The sequence below is a fragment of the Acanthopagrus latus genome, chromosome 3, assembly GCF_904848185.1.
Source record: "Acanthopagrus latus isolate v.2019 chromosome 3, fAcaLat1.1, whole genome shotgun sequence".
Lineage (NCBI taxonomy): Eukaryota > Metazoa > Chordata > Actinopteri > Spariformes > Sparidae > Acanthopagrus > Acanthopagrus latus.
Window position 1 is genome coordinate 26,191,131 of NC_051041.1, and position 18,368 is coordinate 26,209,498.

General features: G+C 40.7%; 1 protein-coding gene across 4 annotated transcripts; it reads right to left on the reverse strand.

Annotated features, from left to right (window-relative positions):
• Positions 1 to 880: 880 nt before the first annotated feature.
• Positions 881 to 16,578, reverse strand: si:dkey-81h8.1 (uncharacterized protein LOC100034657 homolog). Of its 4 annotated transcripts, none has more exons than XM_037092527.1 (9): positions 15,946 to 16,578; positions 13,307 to 13,409; positions 12,879 to 12,992; positions 12,690 to 12,746; positions 7,685 to 7,822; positions 6,477 to 6,524; positions 6,163 to 6,276; positions 4,508 to 4,606; positions 881 to 2,607 (listed from the first exon to the last, which is right to left on the reverse strand). In XM_037092527.1, the coding sequence occupies exons 2-9, from the start codon at positions 13,400 to 13,402 to the stop codon at positions 2,500 to 2,502; spliced, it is 774 nt and encodes a 257-aa protein (XP_036948422.1). In that variant the 5' UTR covers positions 13,403 to 13,409; positions 15,946 to 16,578; the 3' UTR covers positions 881 to 2,499. The 4 variants fall into 4 exon arrangements, with proteins under 4 accessions (XP_036948422.1, XP_036948421.1, XP_036948420.1 ...); XM_037092526.1 differs by having other exon boundaries at positions 881 to 2,610; positions 13,307 to 13,406; positions 15,946 to 16,570; XM_037092525.1 differs by having other exon boundaries at positions 881 to 2,610; positions 15,946 to 16,567.
• Positions 16,579 to 18,368: the final 1,790 nt, after the last annotated feature.

Here is an 18,368-nt window from a genome sequence, read left to right on the forward strand (position 1 = left end):
GTGTGAATTTTTTGTAGGTGCTATATTAGGTTTCATGTACACCATATGTTGATTTATTTAACGCTGAGTTAAATGAGTATAATGAGTATAAATAGTTGCTAAAGCTACTACTTTTTAGCAGTAGTTTTACAAACTACATTTCTCCAGGGGTAGAAATGTAGTTTGTTCAAACTACTACCAGGCTGAACTACATGTAGTTTTACAAGCCACGGAAGACGTGGTGGACATATCCATAAATCAATGTGCAGCGTTTATGGAGGTGGTGGACCACAAGTCTTTCTTCCAAAAGTACAGAGTACAGATGAGAAATATGAATGTCTCTGGTAGCTTGAGAGGCACCCGGGGACATCTAAAATCTCCACAACAACTTTCCAACTTTGAGTTCCTTAGTCTCATGACACATGTTTTATTCTTTCAATCTTTACCAAAGTTTAAAAAACATAGGTAAGCAATACTCATCTAACTTCTATACATTTCAAATGATCATACATATCTATATGCAACTCACCAAGAAGCAACATAAAAGCAACTTGTGATCTCTACCAATAACCCAGTTTATATTTTCACCTCTACCAACAAGGTTATGTTTTTTCATGTTGGGGTGGTTTGTCAGCAGGATTACTGAAAAAAATACTGAACAGATTTCCACCAAACTTTGATGATGGATGGGTCTCAGCTCATTCACTTTTGGTGTGGATCCAAGTAGTGCTGGTCGGTATGACCAAAAATGTGTATATCACAGTATTTTTCAAAATTCTAACGCTTTCACGGTATATGATGGTATTTTTTTTTCCATGCATAATCAGGCATTCACAGCATTTTCTACTAGTTGAGAGAAGAATTACTAGCCCCTTTTTGATAGAAAAGGTAGCACATTTGCTGCAAGGTAAAGGCTGCATTCTGCCGCTCTGTCTATCTAAAAGGGAGGTTTGATATACCTTCTTTCCCAAAAAGCCGCCACTGGGGTAGGCACAGTGGCGTGCACAGACTTTTTGAAGGGCAGGGGTGAAAAGAAGGGCGTTTTGGCTGCCATGAGGACACTTTAGTGTGCATTTTGGCTCCCAAGAGGGCAGTTTATCATGTTTTAACCGTTAGTAGCCTACCGCCACAACAAAAAAACTGACAGCTACAGAGACCAAGGAGATGCTAACAACTCCCGGATCTCAGCAGCTTTCCAGTTGCTAATCTTGACATCAGCAGATGAAGTCATGAACTGCAATGTCTATCCTAGTCATCTTCACCGTAACATAACACCACAGCACTACTGTTTACCCCCACCACGCCTCGCAGTTGCCCCATGCCTGTTTAGAAGCGCAACATGAAAAGGGTCTGGTCTGAAACAGTGGCACGCAGCGCAGCGTTCTGAATGTTGTGTAATCAAATACACCAGTATGACGGTATATTAAAAATTCATATCATAACGAAAATATGAACCGGTATACCACCCAGCACTAGGTCCAAGTAAACGGACAGATCCAGGAAACATCTCTCTTTCTGAAACAATATGACATATTTTCGGACATTTGTTTTAATTTCTCACGAATAGTGCATGGTGTCAGGTGAATTAAGTTGGCTAGTATGTGAAGTGTTAAATCATGGTTAAGCAGTTATGGGTGGTTTAAATTGTAGAATGATGGAGGACTATCAATTTTGATGTTGGATTAGGCTTGATTAATTAAACAGCACTGTTTGGCCTTTGGCACTCTGCTAAGAGCCACTGCAGTTGGCACTGTGTATATTTTAGATTTGTGGATTTTAGTTATTGATATAAAAGAATTCTGACTTTTTTTTTTTTAGTCTGAATTTTCATATTTCTGTCTGGTACTAAATCACTGGAGTACTTCTTTACATTTAAGATAAGAGGTCTCAAGTATATACTGTATATTAGAGCCAATAATGAATGGATAATAGATAGTGGATTAGCCGCTGTAATACTCAGTCAGTTAAGTCTGTAATGGCTTTACACAATTTAAATCTACAAATAAATAAAAGAATGGTCTTACTAGCAGACAACAGTAAAATAGGTTTCAGGCAAAAGAGGTTGAAAAGTGCCAGTAGTTAGTCTTTAGTCTAATGAACAAACATGAGCATACATTATTAGTGTAATGTAGAAGTGATTACATCCTACTTATTCTATGGTGACCAACATCTTTGCTTGTCCCAAGCTGACTCTACTTATATTAGTGGTCTTAGTATTTGAAGAATAAATCAACATTACCAATAACACTGATCCATATGATACCACAACATACTGCACCGTGGGTCAGCATTGCTCACACTGGTACTGTGTTCATGTCATGCCATTACATTTATTTTTACCAATTCTTATTATCTGTCTGACCATTGATGACTGCTGTCAGCACATTTGTATGACTTTGTCACCTGAGTTGAAATATATCATCAAGCTAAATGGGAGTTAACTGGCTCCTTATTTTCATTTTCCAGTTGTTTACACTCTAACATGAGATGGCATGACTTGACAGCACAGTGTGCTTTAGATCAGGGCTCCGTGGTCTCAACTTCTATTGGCTCCACCTGGGGTTCAGTGGTTGGAGTGGAGATGTCCTCAACCTGCTCTGAATCTGGTTCAGTCACAACTACAGCCACCTGCTGGTATACAGAGAACAGTACAGTGTTAACATGGCTTGCAAAAAGATTTCAGCATATGAAAAATATATTGGTAATGTAAAGGTGTATCTGCTGCCATATCACCAGACTACAGAGGAACGTCATTCCTTGTGTTTGTATAGCTTAGGTAATTAACATGAATGTAATTATATAATATTGTCTCACATAATGACTGTTAAATTAATCTTGAAATTTAAAGGTCCCATATTATTCTGTTTTTCATCAATTTCACACAGCTTTCAGAGGTCCAACAACACTGTATTCGATATGCATTGGCCCAAACCCATCCATGGTCCTGAATTTCAGCTATCTAAAAGTCGCTCTACTGAGCTCTACTGACAGCAGGCTGTTTCTGTGCCTGCACCTTTAAATGCTAATGAGCTCCGTCTGTCAACACCTGCTTCGCCTGCTACACGCCCCTCTCAGGAAGATGATGCCTCTTATGCTAGCGGTAGCATGTGCTAATGTTATGGTGGATGTATATGTATGTATCACTATGGCTCGCGGAGATGCTTTCATTCAACCATACAAGTTTGACCCAGAATCGGACCCAGAAGGAGAGGCTCCTGAAGAAGTACAGACTCCGTGGTTGCAGCAAGACTTTTCAGAATGATTAGTCTGTCTGATTAATGTTAGTTTGTTTGTATGTGTTGTTACAGTTACTACCGTGTAGCTAATGGCTAACAGCTAGCGAAAGCTGTATTTGTCTCCAACACAGTCTCCAAACTCTTGGACACTGTGCGAATCATCTCTCTGTCTCCAGTCTGCAAATGTTTCCAGACTTTATATTGTGACAACCAAGCTCCCTTGTAATATTAACATTAAACTTGCTTCAAACACCAATGCACAGCAGACCGAAGAGGAGCTAACTAGTGAGCCAATTTCCAGCTGACTTCATCATACTCGTAGTCAACTGTAAATACTGTCAAAACATGGTGACACTTACCTGTGGCTCGGATGCAGTTGCTGGGTCCGGTATGGTATAGTCCAGCTTTGTACTGACCTTTGTTACTGTAGCAGTCCAATGTGAAGTGGTTAGCACACACGCACAAACTTACTCGAACTGTAGCCGGCAAGTTGTTGTTGAAAAATGAAACGCAACCACTGTCTCTCCTGTTCTTCTGTAGCTGGGACAGAATATGTTGATTTTTTTTTTTTTTTATGGTTTTATTTGATAGGTTAGCTAAAGAGACGAGAGAGAGGGGTAGTGACACGCAGCAAAGGGACCCGTGTCAAGTGTCGAACCCGTGTCCGCTACAAGAAGCCTCAGTACCGAGCTAAACGGCACCCCACTTATGTTGATTTTTACAACCAACAACCGAGCAATTTGCGTGTCTAGCTCTAAGCGACAACATTGCGAAACACTGCTAGATTACCGCTGGACACACCGAACTTCATCTCGGGGATCAACATCCCCCTCTTGGATATCTGCTTTTGCTACGTAACGAAAGGAGCTGAATCTGAACAGCCTGTAGGTGCGTCGTTTTACCAGTGTGTGGGTTGTAGAAACCATGCAGGAATCGCTTGTTTTCCTCATTCTGGGAGTTGGCAGGCTCAGGGAGGACCAGTTTATATATGTAGAGACCCGAGAAAATGTGTTTTTCATAATATGGGACCTTTAATGTAAAAGTGATGTGCCAGAATGGCTTCTTCAAAGAGGAAACTGCTATTCCACTCTGGCAGTGCACAGGCTCAAGATGTTAAATGTGCTCATGGCACCATAGGTATGCTACCAAGTCATTCTTGTTCCTCTCAATCTGACACACAGTCAGCAAAATATCAAATGAAGCAACCTAAGAAATAACCTCAGAATCAATCAGTTCCGTGGGGAGAAGTGGCGCCTACATCAAAAACAAAACAGTGATTGCGTTGATGGTACCTGAGATGGTTCAGCTGCAGCTGGAGCAGCTTGAACTGCTTGCACAGCTGAAACAGGTGGGGGGCGGGTCTGTGGATAGACAGGTCTCTGGCTGGGAGCCTGCAGGACACACACACACACACACACACAGTAGGTACTTGTTTTTGCCACTGTTGGGCTGAGATTGATACTCTCAGTGTCTGACAACATTAAGGAAAGGACTCAAAGGAGACAGATTTTCTTGTGAAAGAGTATGAAACCTTTTATTTAAAGTAATACTCTTGCCAAAATACAACCTAGGTTTTTTTGTGAATGTATATGGGTCAAACTTTCGTGTAAAAGCATAATTACGACGAAAGAGGCACTTTTAAGATTGACCATATTTTCGTTTTCGGCTCAAACTCATTTTCAGTGGGAGTGCGAGGGGCACTTTTAAAACATTAAGAAGGCTCAACACAATATGAAACTTTGCTTGAAGTATCATCAGTGTCTCTACACATGAACACAAGCATTGAGAACATTATTTGTGTACACAGAGTTTACCAAAATCAAATTTTTGGACAACTCACGTTAGCAGTAGCTTCTGCCTCTAGCCATCATCATGGCAGCCCAGACATACTCGGGTATCGACACGTTTGGGTAGACTGTATGTGGTTCAGTTGAGCTATGTATAGAGACCCTGGTGATACTACGAGCAAAGTTTAATGTTATGTTGATCCTTCTTAGTGTTTCAAAAATAGCAATTTGATGCTATTGTAAAAGTGCTCCATGCAAAATGAGTGCTTCTTTCGTTGTAATAACGCTTTTACACTAAGGTTTGACTCTTATACATACACAAAAAAAGCTCAGGTTCCATTTTGGTGAGAATGTCACTTTAACCAGAAACAGATGTTACTTAGCCCTCCTCAAAGCTATCAGACTTCAGTGATAAAAAAAATTGTATCATCTTATAGCACTTCATTCAAACTCAACAAAACAATCTTATTTAGTATTTCTACTGCCCCAAAAACCAGCAATGGTGATTGTTTGAAATAAACACTTCATTCACTGAGTTACTTTGGGAGTGGAGCAAAGGCCACGGGGAAACCTTGTATAAAGTCATTATAATAAATAATGATTCTGAAGCTGTTATTTTGAGGTAAGAACTTACTAATGCTGCTGTAAAAGAGGAAAGGTGGAACCACCTATTTATTACCCATCTCATTTTGTAGGTTTTCCACTTGTACCAGTACATGTGTCATCTGCCTCACCCCTTTAACCACTTTATCTGAGAACCTCATTTAATCATCACCTTAATCCTATGACCTTTTATCAAGATGTTGCTAAGGTAATGTTGTATTTCAATGATATAGTACTTCTTTAACAGAGGCGATCCACCACACTTTACTAACTACTCACCCTCCGTTTTACCTAACAACCTATGACTTACTACTACCTGCACCTGATTTAGCCTAACATGCATACAGTAAGCTAGTTATTGAATATACCGTCACATCATCTGGGTCACATAAAATGTGCTTAACTATCCTGTTCATCCATATTTGATGTCATCACTTTACCTTGGCATTATTCAGGTACTTTTGAAGGTGACAGTATATCAATGCTGTGTCTGTGTGGTTCAGTCTTTCTGTCCCATAGAGGTCAATTATCACTTGATGAAAGGTATCAGAACTCACGTGGGTGCCACCTGCAGCTAGAACACTGAGTCCAAACAGCATGGCAGTGATACAGATTAACAGCTCCAGCACCAAGAAAATCACCAATGTCCCCAAGATCCCGTCAATCAACAGCTAGACAGAGAAACCCATGAACAGATATGTGAGGAAACAGCAATAATTCTTGTGACACTGGTGATCTCATTAAAAAACAGAAAAAAATTCAGGGCATCTCCCAGTTAAAGACATTTCGGTCTTCCACATGCATTCAACAAGTCAACACTACAAAACCTATCTGAGCAAAGTATTTGTTGTAACAGTAGTCAATCACTTACTTTACACTTTTGCTCGATCAGCCCGGTGCATTTCCTGAAACAATGTTGCTGCAGTGGACAGTAAAGACAAAGAATCATGGAGTCTGCCTATACATAGCATTATGTGTCAACTATGAATTCATGGACATTAACTAAGGGAAATATGTAGTCAAACAACAGTGAAGGCTCTGGGTATGCAACATAGCCTGTGTGAAAGAAAATGTATACAGACTGACAGATTACAGATAGTTAAATCTGTTTCTTTCCTATCCTCCATAGATTTATATTGCAAGTAAAACATTTATTATGCGATCAGATCATTAGTCATGTTGATTTTTTTCCCCTAGAAATGCACTATAATCTTACATCTGTACTGCAGGTCCTTTATTCCAATTGCAGTCAGATTCTTCTGCACTAACATCTTACACTGCTGTAGTCTCTGTCACTTTCTCTGTCACCATAACCTCATATTTGCACTGTGCAACTATACTTTACAATTTGTGCTTGCTTAATGTGCAATTTAATGTCTCTATGCAGTTACATTTATTCATTTTCATTTTTATTATCATCATCATTATCATCATCATCATTATTATCATTATTAATAATAGATAATATTGGGGTAATTTTCAATACATTTTGAGGTAATTATGTGGTGATTTGGGGGTAATTTCGAAGAAATTCCAAAATGTGTTTCTCAGTAATGTCCTGCAATGAGCTGGCGACTTGTCCAGGGTGTGCCCTGCCCTCGCCCAGAGACAACGGGGATTGGCTCCAGCAAAAGCCCCGCAACCCCATAAAAAGGATAAACCGGTTACAGACAATGGATGGATGGATGTTTCTCAGGAATTACCACCTACTTACCATGACATACTATCAAAAATGTTTACTTAAACTTCAAGTCTAATATCAGAGGGTTTCTTTTGTTTGGAATATATTTCTGTCCTGCAAACATTGTTTCAGTCTTGCACCAGGAAAGACTCATATCTTGCGAAAGCAAACAACTCATAGAACAAATCCAGACGGATCACTGTTAGCCTAAGATTGAATTTCAATATCATGTTGCTATTTAGTCCAGTTATTTCCTGCTTTTGTATAATTCACTGATGTGCTGTGGGTGATAGGCCTTAACAGGCTGTAACATGACCTCCCTAGTGTTTTCATATAAAACCTTAAAACGATCTAATTTCATATAGTGCTCTGGCCTCTATAGGTTTTAAAGACAATACCACGGCATGTAGCTCCAGTCTGCGGCAGTGTTCACAGTGGTAAGAGTCCTGGCGGTAGGGGAGGTGTTTGGACATCAAGCCCAAGGCAGCAGTGGCAAATGCAGCACTGATGAGATGTAGCACCAGGACACATTTAACCTGCAAAAAACAACATCTGCTGATGTTTAGTGATTACACACAAACAAACAAATTCATGCAATGGGGAAGAGGTGATTCTGTCGCTGTTATCATGTTTATCTATAGATTTTCACACTTAAGATTCAGGAGTGTAAAAAACTTACATCATGTACTTCCAGCTGCCAACATAAATCTGTGGAGAAACTATAGCTATTAAGTATCCTTGGCCATTAAAATTTAAAATAACTGTCCTCTCCGGTCAATAGCGGCATCCCTCTGGGCTCTGCTCTGGGCACCCTTATTATTTGCCACCTACTGCTAGGCAGATTACACCACTATTAGTTCTATACACACACACACACACACACACACACACACACACACACACACATATATATATATATATATATATACACATATTACTGTGTGAGTGAGTTGAGATGGAATTTGAAGGTTGAGAGTAAGGCAATGTTGTAAATGCCTTATGGGCATGGGGCTGAGCATCTGAAATCTTTAGAGCCCATGGTAATCAAGCGGTAGAGGTAAGATCGGGCCTAAAAAATCCAGCCCGACCCGACCCAGGCCCACAGGCATTAAAGCCCGACCCAGCCCGAGCCCGACCAATTAACTTGATTTGCAGGCCCGAGCCCGAAGCAAACCCGAAATTTCAATTTATCCCATAGTATTTTACGTTCACGAAATGTCCGCAAAGCCGTGCGCAAAGCGTGCTCTTGCTCTGCGCCTCCTGTTAAGTAGTAGTTATATAGCAATTACCTTACAGCGCCGCCTTCTCTGTTTTATCCAAATTATTTATTTACAACAAGTATTCCTTAGTTTAGTATCCACACATCGTTTTAGTATACATTTTTATAAACATATTTATTTAAAAAAAAGTCAGCGAGAGAGAAGCCCGAGCCCGACCCGACCCGACCCGAACGTAATGATTGACATTTTAGGCCCGACCCGACCCGAATTTCGGGCCGGGTCGGGCTCGGGCTCGGGCTAAAGCTCTTACCTCTATCAAGCGGGTCGCAGATGGTGTAGTGAGTTGGATTGCAGAAGAGGATCTGTGGGAGGGTGTGTACTATTCTTAAGGAGTTAATTTAAAAACAAAGGAACAGATTGGAGCTAGGTTATGATATATATATATATATATATATATATATATATATATATATATCATATAGTATATGATATATATATATCATATATATATATATATCATATATATCATATATATATCATATATATATCATATATATATATATATATATATCATATAGTGTGTGTATTTTTTTTATATTTTATGTGTACATGTGTATGTATATATATATACAAAAATATAAACAAAGGAACAGATTGGAGCTAGGTTATGATATATACACTATATTACCAAAAGTATTCGCTCACCTGCCTTTACTCATTCTATGAACTGAAGTGCCATCCCATTCCTAACTCATAGAATTCAATATGATGTCGGTCCACCTTTTGCAGCTATTACAGCTTCAACTCTTCTGGGAAGACTGTCCACAAGGTTGAGGAGAGTGTTTATAGGAATTTTTGACCATTCTTCCAAAAGCGCATTGGTGAGGTCACACACTGATGTTGGTCGAGAAGGCCTGGCTCTCAGTCTCCGCTCTAATTCATCCCAAAGGTGTTCTATCGGGTTCAGGTCAGGACTCTGTGCAGGCCAGTCAAGTTCATCCACACCAGACTCTGTCATCCACGTCTTTATGGACCTTGCTTTGTGCACTGGTGCACAGTCATGTTGGAAGAGGAAGGGCCCCGCTCCAAACTGTTCCCACAAGGTTGGGAGCATGGAATTGTCCAAAATGTTTTGGTATCCTGAAGCATTCAATGTTCCTTTCACTGGAACTAAGGGGCCAAGCCCAGCTCCTGAAAAACAACCCCATACCATAATTCCTCCTCCACCAAATTTCACAGTTGGCACAATGCAATCTGAAATGTACCGTTCTCCTGGCAACCTCCAAACCCAGACTCGTCCATCAGATTGCCAGATGGAAAAGCGTGATTCATCACTCCAGAGAACGCGTCTCCACTGCTCTAGAGGCCAGTGACGGCGTGCTTTACACCATTGCATCCGACGCCTTGCATTGCACTTGGTGATGTGTGGCTTGGCTGCAGCTGCTCGGCCATGGAAACCCATTCCATGAAGCTCTCTGCGTACTGTACTTGGGCTAATCTGAAGGTCACATGAAGTTTGTAGCTCTCTAGCAATTGACTGTGCAGAAAGTCGGCGACCTCTTTGCACTATGCGCTTCAGCATCCGCTGACCCCTCTCCGTCACTTTACGTGGCCTACCACTTCGTGGCTGAGTTGCTGTTGTTCCCAAACGCTTCCATTTTGTTATAATAGAGCTGACAGTTGACTGTGGAATATTTAGGAGCGAGGAAATTTCACGACTGGATTTGTTGCACAAGTGGCATCCTATGACAGTTCCACGCTGGAATTCACTGAGCTCCTGAGAGCGGCCCATTCTTTCACAAATGTCTTGTTTCACAGTCTGCATGCCTGAGTGCTTGAATTTATACACCTGGGGCCAGGCCAAGTGATTAGAACACCTGATTCTGATCATTTGAATGGGTGAGCGAATACTTTTGGTAATATAGTGTATATATATATATATAAAAAAGATATTTTTCCTGCTGCCACAAGAATTTGTCATTAGGGTGCCGGAGGAGCACACCTGTGGCTGCATGTTTTTCCTGAAGGAGAAAGGACATTTCTCTCGCCTCAACAAGGGTCGGCAAACTGAGGGAGCGAGACAGTTTGAGTCATCTGCATGACTGTCCATAGTCTCTCCAGATAAAGAAGAAGAGTAGCCAGAATATTCTTAATACATAATAGTCTAATAGTGCTGTGACTAAGGATTTTCATAGTCAAATCTGATTCATCAGATTTTGCTGTAGATCGTCAAACTTTTTTTTAATTTTAGATAGCAGCTATATCTATTTTGCAACTTTTTTCCGTTTCAAACAAAAGAGCTAAAACACTCAAAAACATGGTAGGTGTGAAACAAATACCTATATTTATTTAAAGCCAAATGAATAAAACTGGGCTGTTGTGCTAAGTTTATCCATCCATCCATCCATTATCTGTACACATTATATGTACGCCGCTTAATCCTCTGCAGGTTCGCGGGGGGGCTGGAGCCTATCCCAGCTGACTTAGGGCGAAGGCAGGGGACACCCTGGACAGGTCGCCAGTCTATCACAGGGCTGTGCTAAGTTTAATTTTATTTATTTATTTTATCCAGATTCCCGAGTGTGAACCATAAATGAAAAGCCAAGAAATAGCTTCCTAACTGAGAGATAAAGGGTAGTTCTTACTTGGCAATGAAAGTACAGGTCACAGCATATTTTATGCCTTAGCCTTAGCCTAGCACTGTGTTTGACCAATACATTATGTTTTAGCTGTGTAGTGCCAGTATTACATGCAAATATCGTGTTCCCCACATATTGCAGGTATCAACATTGGCAGTTCATGGAATTTATCTCTCTAAGACACACTATATCTCACAAAGAAGAGTTGAAGCTGTTAAAGCTGCAAAGGGTGGACAAACGCTGTCCGGCAATCCCCACCAGTTGCGTTTTGAATCTGCAACTGGTGGAGGGTTGTACTGTGACAACTGGTGTTGCGAGACCAAGGAGTTCCCGCAATAATCACATAATCACTCGCGACCGTAGTTATAGATATGTGTTCTAAAAACAACAACACAAAGTGTTCCCAACCAAAGGATTAGCATAAGAGCTTGTTTTTGTCTCTTTCTTAAGAATTGTGTGCAGATGCTCCGTATCTGCTCCGGAGGGCTTCGGACTGCCGGAGCTGTGACAGAGCAGATAAATAGCGCAGCGGACCTGGTGGAAGTTAACACAGACTACAGTGAAACCTATCAGCTCCACAGCGGACACGTATCTCGTGGAATCGCGGGGTAACCCTGAGATCTGAGCGTGTCCTTGTAGTATCCATGATTTCAGCAATGGAGTGCAGTTTCTCCTTGTTTTATAACCCCACATCTTCACTTTTATGAGACATAATCTTAATTAGAAGTTGTTAGAGACATTTTTTTGGTTCATGTGTGTATTTGCTTATCTTTTATATAATACCTGGGTGCCACAGTAGTTGGCACTCTATAATGTTACAGCAGGTAATTACTCAGCAGGTGTTGACTGGGGAAGCACACAGTTTTTTTGACGTGGTCGTCGTCCTCGTCGTTGCCCTTGTCATCTTATTATTGCATTGTGGCAAACATGTGAGCCCTTTTTTTGATTTGCATTCAAGTTACAGAGTTAATGTAAGTGTGTACACAGTTTGGCTAAAGTCGCTTATTTGTTAAGAGCACAAAAGCATGAAGATGGTGACTGCAGACGATGCTCACGTGTTTCATTCATTCACTGGACTCAGAAGACGACGTATCAGCTACTACTACAAGTACCAGTACAGCAACCCCTCAGTGGCTTAGGTTCATTTTGTTGTTTTATTTTGATAAGAACAAGTCACTACAGAAGTACTTATATTAGCGAGAAAGTTGTGATAAAATGTTGCTTTATCATCATATCAACAGTTTGTTTATCTGAGGAGTACAGACTACCACCGCCTGGTGGTATGGAGAGGTATTTGCTTCCATGCAGGCACAGGACTTCAGGCTAGTTGGCCATCAGCTGTGGTCTTAGTGGTGTGTTCAAGTGCATCTTAATGGCTGAGACACAGACGACATGAGGCAATGGCTGGCCTTCATCTCTGCTAATTCTTTGATGTCAGTTTGGTTTGTCTGGGCCCTGACTGTAATAATGCTACTGAATGACTCATCATCCAGCACCTGAGATCACACAGGCTGTAACACAGAGCTGGTTTGAATAAGACTCACCCAAAACAGAGAAGGTCTCCTCCCACTGTGGACCAACACAGAACCAGACAAGGTCACCTGGTGGGTCAAAGTACAGCTTACTTAAGCACACCATGTGGAGTAAATGTAAGAAAAGTTTTCAAATGAAGTATCTAAGTCCATCAGTTTCATCTAAAAGAGGTGATTTCCATTCAATGGCTTCTAACTGACCTGTATTACAACGATCAGGAAGAGAGCCACATCTCCTGTAAAGTGCACCTCGTGGATCTGGAGCACTGACGCACTCAGACAAAGAATTAAAGCCCCAATAATAATCTGAATGGCCTAGGGGGGTAAAGAGCAGGAAGGAGAGGTGATCAGCATCATCATGATCCAATCCAACAAATTCATTAAAAAATGAATGGCAAAAAAAAAAAAAAAAAAAATCAGAGCTTGTTATGGGGAAAATGTACTGGAATAGCCCTTTATATCAGAAAAAGACAGCTTTATTTATTTCTTTGAACACATGAGATTATAATTAAAGTGTGCCATCTCACATGTAAAGTCATATGACGCTGGTGTTTGTATTTGTGAGTTCTAATCACTGGTTGTCAGGGTGTCGAGTATGTGGTTTGGTCAACAAACTGAGTTTTGCTCACCCCAAGAGTCTTGGGCTCCATCTTGAGGAGAGACAGCAGTTGGCTTGGGGAGAGGCTCCCCACTGCAGGCATTGGGTCTTTGTCATTTTGAACCATCCTGCTGCTGATGGAGAAATTACAGTAGAGGAGGATTTAGTCACAGGAAATGAGTATATGCCATAACAACAACACCTATGATAAAAATCAAAATATATAATAATAATAATAATAATAATAATAATAGTCATAATAATAATAATAATAGTAGGGCGCCCATTAGCTCAGTTGATAGAGCGGGCGTCCAATGTATGGAGGCCTTGTCCTCCCTACAGCGGCCTCGGGCTTCCTATCATCTCTGAAGCCTACATATCAATAGAGACATGCAAAGGCCAACATTTTAATAATAATAATAATAATATGTACTTATCATTATTATTATTATTATTATTATTAGTATTATTATTATTATTATATGATTTCATATAATAGTATTATTAGTATATGTACAGACCTCATAGGATACTTAAAGGTAACACCCACCCCAGCCACAGTATGTTCACCCTGCTACCATCTTGCAAAAGATACAGAAGTATCTGCTGCCATACCACCGGAGGATTGAAGAGCAGCCTCAGTCCACAGGCAGTGACTCCTTTACTCATCCTCAGCACGCTACCATGAATAATTTTATCTGACTTTATCATTATTTATCAAGTGGCCTTAGGGTATGAAAACAAACATTTCATCATTCAATGTTTTATTGCATAATGAAAATTCAAATTAATCTTGAATCTTGAAAGCAATGTTTGTCTTAACCAGGGTTGGAACCATAAATGCATCACAACCTCTTATTCATCTGCCTGTTGATGTACATGTTATGTGTGGACACAGTTTAATGTTTCCAGAAAATTACAATAAACAAACGTAGCTTAACTTCTTCAGTAAATTATCTGTTTGTCTTTTCCTGTTTTCCCTGTTCAGAATCAGAATCAGAAATAGTACAGATAAGAATACAGAAAATAAGGTACATTACAGTTGCTTCTCCTGTATACTGCACAGAAAATTTTACCCTCAACGTTGCTCTGGCATCTGGCTTAAATATGGCTTAAATTCAAGGAAATGATTCCATTGGCTTTTTATTCAATGTCATGTCCCAACACAATCCCTCCCAGATTGATCACTTAATTGATAGTGGAACCAATCTAGCCTCTAATACAGAACCTTAAGAGACAGCTTTAAAAGCAGATATACAACTGATATACATCGGGGGGTTTCACTGTACTATTGATTTGCATCCGAATATGAGGGGTGAAGCGCCACATGAGGGTTCAACAAGAGCATTGAGACAGATTTTAACAGATTATGATCTGGTGGAGACATGGAAGGTTAAACACCTGGAACAATTCTGATTAATATGCATTAATTGCAAGTTAACTATGGAGAATATCACGATTCATCGCCATTGAATATTTGATTAACAGACTGACAAGATTGACAGTCCTAGTTCTGGGATTAACAAATAGCAATAGAAAAGATGGTGACATCGTACCCTGCTGTCCCCCGCTGTAGTACTTCTCTAACTCCATTACAGCTGCTGTAGATGTTAGCTTGCAATTGACTGTAACTAAAACCACTTACTCAACACTTACTTTGAGGAAGAAGGTATGATTATTTAGAGTACTTCCATTTTCTGTTGCTTTATATGCCACTACATTTATTTGATAACTTTAACTCCTACTTACTTTACAGATTACATATTGCATCAGAGCCACATTAACACATTCTTAAATATATTTATATTATCACAAATCAAATTTAAAAAAATAATTCTGATAATCAGGTAATCCAGATAATTTTGATATTGGATTAGTCAGTATGCATGGCACTAAAAGGACTTTCCATTTTCTTAGATCTCGTGAACAACTAGATCTTAGTGGGACGTCGTCCGTTCTGTCTCCTCACTGGATGAGTTGAATTGACTGCCACTGATACAGCTCATTCATTATTTATTAACGAATCCCTGTGTGCTATACACAGGTGAAGAGATGTCCACTCTCTGTTGGATGTTTCAAAATGTCAGCAGCACTGATCTTCGAGGATACAAATAGTTTCTCATGGATCTTTATCCAGGCCAAACCCGCCACCAGCCTTGAGTAAGCAGAGTCTAACCTGAACCTTCTGCTACTTGAAGACTACAAACACGCAGTGTAGGAGAAATCAAGGAATATGGGTTTTATTGTATAAACTGTTAGATATGCATATGCTTTGAGAATGTTCCAGATCTGCAGCAGACCTTTTGAATTCAAGACTACAGCAGCCAGAGACAAAATGTTTGTGAGCATGCATTCATGCATTTCAGACGTCCAGCTGGTCCGCAGCACAGACTGACGCGCTGACGGGACCGCAGTGGATTTTGGCAACGCTCCAGGAGCCGCACCAACGCAATTGAGGCCGTTCCGTGCAGGACTCTTGGCTATTTTTGGACACCTTTAATACCGTCATTGCTTTCCCCCGACATAAGTCCCTACAAACCATTTGGATGCCAGATTAACAGTCGGGGTTCGTGTCCTCAGCGCCGTGTTCAATGACACTGGCCCTGTCCCGGGTTGGGCTACCTGTCGTAGTTTGTCCAGCGGGACACAATGCGGTAAAGATGAGCTTACCTCAGCTGTGTTCCAGAAGATCGTCGTCTCTTCCTCTGCTCAGTGAAGGTGTGAGTTGAGTGTGCTGTCAGTGCTGAGACTGGTGTGCAGACTGCAGCAGGGTGTGTTCAGGGGCTTGATTTCACTGCAGCACACTGATGCTGGGACTTGTATCGTCGATGTGCTGTCTGATGCAGTTCTCATGCACGTACGACTGCAGGCAGGGGAGCATTCAGCAGTCTGAGCGCCCGTTACATAACTATTTACATTTATAAAGTGCAACACAGCTAACTGTGACTTTTGTCTAATTGAAACCAGCTGACAGTGGGGGACTGTCGGACCCAGATCTGCCCCCCACCCCATTATTTTTGTACCTTTCCCCTCTGTAGGCCCCCTGGTGGTGTTGGGGCAAAGTTAGCCTCCCTCTCCTCCACCTGCCTTCCTCTGCAGGGCTGAGCCGTCCCACTGGTAGACATTTTGATCCCTTGAAGGACACTTTCCAAAAGTCCGCATTTCCTACCCACTGTTAGTGTAGGAGTGGGGCGCGAGCTCCGCGGGTGAGAGAAGAAATATAGCTTGTATAGCATGCATCGAGCATCTTTTGTTCTATTAACTATTAAAATGTAACATGCAGTGGTAATATACTTCTCTCCTCATATGCACTTTTAAAATATTTCACCACTAGGTGCTCCTGTTCCTTTTCCTCAGCACAGCAGAGTGACACCGCATCAGGACTAAAGGCTGCACCAGTAGACCTGCTGACTGGCCATCATTTCTAACTGACAAAGTGAGATGAGAGTTAGTTTACAGGACCATTTTAAATAAAAAAGATGGGAAAAAAAGATGACTTTTGTAACAGAGTATTAGTCAGCTGGAAAAAAATCAAAAGAAGCTGGCTGATGTACTCAAACAGAAATGATAGCTAGCTCTGCATCTGCTGTTAAATGTTTTCTCCAAAAGAATACAGACATAATAAGGAAGGACTAAAAGACTGGAAAAATGCAAGCCACTTGCTGAGGGTTCATGAGGATAGCCAGTAGCACCACACCCACATGGCAACATGGAAGGAGTTCGAGGTCATTTTGCGAAGCGGCTGAAAATAGAGACAATAGCGAGCACTTGCTGAGGCTGAGAGATAATATGTTCGTGCAATGCCTTATTTATATTGTATTTTTATCATTTGTTTCTTTCTTCAGTTTTTATTTGGTATATTATATTTGGTATATGATATTTTGTACTTAAAAGAAATAAAATCTTCAATACATACATGCAGTTTCTGTGTGAGTGTATGAAAAGTGATTGTGAAATTGACTGCGATGGAAGGGGGCGCCACCTAAAATCTTGCCTAGGGCATCAAATTTCGCACTACCTGTTTCTTTGATTATGATACTACGTACAGCTGAAACACAAGCAATTTTCCCACAGGGATCAATAAAGTATTTCTGGTTCTGATTTTTAAATATATTAATACCAGGTGACATCAGCTGAGTCTGTGAATTCAGAAAAGATCCATCTCGTGATGGTTTGCTTGTTCCCAAGTCCAACAGTCAGGGAGACATGTTCCACTGCAGGGAACCTACACTGTTTCGGTCATTTTGCATGTATTTTCACACACTGACCAGGCTTTAAAAATAAAATGTCAAACTCATGCCCAAGAGTGGCCCACATGTTACCTGCAACATGACCACTCCCCCATCTGCTCTTCACCTGCTCAGTTGAACAGCTCTGTGAGCTGCTCAGTAAGCTGTGTGGTCTTGGAAAACCCCTCAGCTGCTTTGGTTGCATGTTTAAGATCATTGGTCTGCTGCACTCTCTTGACACTGGGGAGTAAAATGTATGAGGGTCCATTAGGAACATTATTCTGAATCATCACTCACATACACGTGAAATGCTGTTATATACACTACTGAAACACTCTCACATAAACAACTAAAACACTCTCACATATACAAGTGAAATGCTCTCTTACATGCACAACATTTTGCATTAACTACTAAAAAACTTTACCACATACTACTAAAATAGAATTGAAACTATAACAGTTCAGTAGTGAGTATGAAAATTACAGTTAAACAAGAGGGCCTTCCTGTCATCTGGCAGAAACAGGAAGCTTCCACACAGGGAAGTGCATGTGCGTTTGCTGAGTTTGAAGTATTTCAACCCTTGCTTCAACCACAATGTATGTTTATCTGATATTCCAAGCTTTATTTTTTGAAGTGAGAGGCAATGAGGAGGATGTTGTCATTTTTTAAACTAGTGCTCTGCAATTCACTGAGAGGCTGCAAAATGAGGAGTCTGACAATTTCCATCAGGAGAGGCTTTATAGAGAGCTTAATGAGCATACTCGATCTGCATTTCTTGCTGTGTGTTGATGATAGGGATATCAGTAACCTTCTAGGATCATTGTAAAGATTCTTTCACAACTTGCTGCATGAACACGAGGC

Bases quoted from the DNA above. Each gene is read 5' to 3' on its own strand.
- si:dkey-81h8.1 (XM_037092526.1), bottom strand. From the start codon at position 13,402: ATGGTTCAAAATGACAAAGACCCAATGCCTGCAGTGGGGAGCCTCTCC. The intron at 12,747-12,878 runs GTCAGTTAGAAG...TTGACCCACCAG, and splicing joins TCCTGATCGTTGTAATACAG to GTGACCTTGTCTGGTTCTGT. The intron at 7,823-12,689 runs GTGAGTCTTATT...TGTTTTTTGCAG, and splicing joins GGAGACCTTCTCTGTTTTGG to GTTAAATGTGTCCTGGTGCT.